This window comes from Leishmania martiniquensis, chromosome 32 (assembly GCF_017916325.1).
Source record: "Leishmania martiniquensis isolate LSCM1 chromosome 32, whole genome shotgun sequence".
In the NCBI taxonomy this organism is placed as follows: Eukaryota; Euglenozoa; class Kinetoplastea; order Trypanosomatida; family Trypanosomatidae; genus Leishmania; species Leishmania martiniquensis.
Genome location: NC_090167.1, coordinates 10,001 through 13,433, shown reverse-complemented (window position 1 = coordinate 13,433; position 3,433 = coordinate 10,001). Strand labels below are relative to the sequence as shown.

General features: G+C 55.1%; 2 protein-coding genes across 2 annotated transcripts; both read left to right on the top strand.

Annotated features, from left to right (window-relative positions):
- Positions 1 to 223: 223 nt before the first annotated feature.
- LSCM1_01639 (uncharacterized protein) lies at positions 224 to 1,696 on the top strand (the record flags this gene model as incomplete). Its single annotated transcript, XM_067319239.1, has 1 exon — positions 224 to 1,696. One exon carries the CDS (start codon positions 224 to 226, stop codon positions 1,694 to 1,696), a length of 1,473 nt encoding a protein of 490 aa, XP_067175788.1.
- A 964-nt stretch (positions 1,697 to 2,660) lies between these two features.
- LSCM1_01638 (uncharacterized protein) lies at positions 2,661 to 3,065 on the top strand (the record flags this gene model as incomplete). The annotated part of the gene is made up of 1 exon (XM_067319238.1): positions 2,661 to 3,065. One exon carries the CDS (start codon positions 2,661 to 2,663, stop codon positions 3,063 to 3,065), a length of 405 nt encoding a protein of 134 aa, XP_067175787.1.
- Positions 3,066 to 3,433: the final 368 nt, after the last annotated feature.

Sequence of the window (3,433 nt, the reverse complement as noted above, 5' to 3'; positions counted from 1 at the left end):
GCTCGGACTCGGGTGTTGTTTTTTTGTGCCCTGGTGCAATCTGCTTCACTTAAGTCACCCACCTTTCTTTTACTGACCTATTCGAGTGCCTACGTGACCTTTCTCCCGTGCTCCCACGTTTTCAATAGCAACACACAGGCACCCATATTCAAAACACTCTACACCAAAGGACCTCGGCTTGACAGCGCAGTTGCCCACTTAACGGGTGCATTTTCTTGAAAAGATGCCAGGCCCCGAGGACAGCGCCGTAGCGGGGCCCACCTTCAAGAAGGCCCCGTGGCAGCGGATGCCAGGCGCACCAACAAAGCCGAACTTGACCGAATATCGCCCAAAGCTTTCAGCTCTGGCAGAGGAGCGTCGCGCTCTGATTGAAGAGATTAAGAAGTTGCAGAACTCTGTCCAAAACGATGCGGAGACGCAGGCGCGCAACGCCGAGCGCAATGCGTTTTTGCAGGAACTCAGTGACATCGATGCATGCCGCAAGGCTCAGCGCGACCGACGTGCGGCTCAGGATGCGGAGATTGCAAAGTTGCGCAAGCACCGCGTTGAGCTCGCCGACAAACTTCGAGCTGTTCAGACAGAGGTCGGCGGCTTCACGAACGTGAGAGAAATCGACGATGCAATCGACTACATGATGCGCAAAATGGAAAGTAGCAGTGGAGGCCTGGCTGCTGAGAAGCGCAACCAGCAGCGTCTTCATAAGCTGGAAGAAGCCAAAACCCATCTGCTGCGACTTCAGCCCTTGACGGAGGCTATCAAGCAGGTTACGGAGCAGGAGGTGGTACTTCAGCAGGGATACCACGCGATCTGCGAGCAGATCGGGATTCTCAACAGGGAGTACGAAGAGAAGCTGCAAAAGAAGCGCGCCAAAGATAAGGAGTCTCAACAGCACGGAGCCAGCCGGGCTGATGTCTACAAACAGTGCGATGGCCTCCGCACCCGCGTGGCGAGCATCACGCAGTCGATGGAGAACCTTCGTGCGGAGCGCGACAAATTGACTGCCGAGTGGGTCGCGTGGAACAAGGAGGCACGTATCAAGTACTTTGCGCAGCTAGAAGAGCAGCGTGCGCAGCGCCGCAAGGAGTACGAGGAGCGGCGCAATGCACTAAAGATGGAAGCGAAGCGCGCCCGCGCAGCGCAGCGCCAGAACCCGTACGTCACCCAAATTGCCGCCTGCTCTACTCTCCTTCAGTATTTAAAGCAGAAAAAGATGATGTTGCAACAGGACGAGGAGGACCGCAAGAAGCGCGAAGCGGCCGCACACTTTGACCCCTCGCAGGTGGCCCCCGCTGGCTGCGTGGTGCTGAACGGCAGCAAGTGGTCGGACAGCAACACCCGCAGCAAGACCGCAAAGAAGGTGCAGAAGGCCAAGGAGCCCGCAACCAAGTCTGCTGCGGCAGCTAGCCACAACCAGCACCGCCTTCTGCAGCACCCTGAGGACAAGATTCGGCTCTTCCAAATGATAGAGGTGGACTCAGCAATCTCGCTGACAACGATGGAAGAGAAGATTCGTGAAATTGAGGCACTCCAGAGCAAATACGAGTCCCACATCCAAAGAGGTGACCTGGTACTCTCCAGCAGTGACGGCGAGAAAGAAGACGAAGCCGAGGACAACGCGGAGGACGACACGGACTCAGAGCACTTCTCAGACGCTGCGGAAACAGCGTCTCAAAAGGCGGCCGAGACGACTGCCTAGACAGCTCCCTTCTCACTCCTTATCGGGAACAGCGAACCGCACGAGAGAGCGTAACGGCCTCTAAGTACACTCGTCCGTAATGGAAGAGAATACTGGCAAGCGGAAGACTCAACGATAATGACCGGAGCGTTTGACGTGGCGTTTTCGCTTCTTTTTTTTCTGCATCTCGTTTGAAAACGTCTTTCTTCGACTCCCCTTCTTTCCTTTCTCGACGACGACAGCGGAGAGCGCCCCTCCCCGAAATCATCGTGGCAGTTGTCCACGCATAGGTATGTGTGCCTGCACACCTTTGCTTTCTCGTGTGCGCTTTTCACAGTTTTACGTTTGGCACGCGAGCCCAGACCGCGCAACCAACTCCCGAAGAGACGAACGCGGCGTGCTAGCCTTGTTGCACTCATGGTGGTTTCCTATCCTTCCATTGTACTCCTTACCCTGTCGAAGCATTGCGTCGGTTTCTGAATATTCGTTGGTTTCACAAAATAGGAGTAACGTTTTTCTTCTCCTGTTACAGTAAACACATTCTTTGCGATACACTGAATGCCATGCGCTTATGGCACGCGCGAGTAGCGCGGAAGATCTTTGCTTTCTACTCAACCACTTTCTGCAGAAAAGGGGGTTGCGCTGCTACGGCAATTGCGTGCTTCAATAGCTGGCCGGCGCGCCACTTTTTCGCCTCTTCTCCCGTCTCACGACACGGTGAAATCCCCGACCTATCTACATGTCTCCATGATGGCGACATCGCCTCTCTCCTTGAAGTTTACGTCCCCGTTTGGCTTTTTTCTCCGTCATTTCACCCTCTTAAGGAAGCTTCACAGACTATCGAAACCGTGCCGGCTATACCTGTCACCCCTGAAAACAGTGTGCGGAGCTTCTGCGTCCTGCTTACGTCTTCGGCTTCTTACACACTCACAGGCGTCAACGCGTGGCGCCCAACAGGGCGTGAGGGTGAAAGAACACGGGAGCCATGTACCGCTTCACTGGTGTCCGCCGCGTCGGCAGCCCAACCTATGGCAACTGGCCATGGCCTTCCAAGCTTCCTCTCAAGAATAACTGGTACTACCGCCTCAGTCGGCGCGAGAGCATCGCGGATGAGACGCGACAGTTTATGGTAGTTGGCGACTTTCTGATACTGTTTGTGGTCAGCTTCTCTCTTTACCGCCTGTACGTGCTGAATCGCAGCAACGCGTACCAAACTCATCTCTGTCATCTGGTCAACTACCCGCCAGCGATCATCGCCAATGAGTTCGACTTTGATGACATGAGCACCAATCGCGTGGTGGAGAGGAAAGAGTTGGACATGTACCGTGAGGCCGTGGTCTCCTGCAAGGCTACCGGCAAGCCCGTCGAAAGCATTATCTTCAATTACTAGGATTTGTGCGAGTGCCACGCGGCCGTAAACCCTTTCTTTTCATCCTTGTTAGCACACCGCCCTCTGGCCATGACCTTTCCACCAGCATCAACGATCGACTCTGCAACGGAGCGGCGCGCACCGTCGCGCAGCACGTTCCCCTATCCGCGTTGTCTTGTCAGTGTCTTGCCTGTGCCCCTGAAAGGGATCCTATCGACGGTGCGACGGCGCTCTGCACCTTTGCCCAGAGCGGAGGAACACCGAACTTCATGCAGCCCAACACAGCTTCTGGTTTCCTTTAGGTTGAGCACTCGCCAAACTAGATCGTTCTCCACACAACCGTGTGCCCTTCTTTCCTCTGCAAACGTACCAGATTCATACTTCTTCCT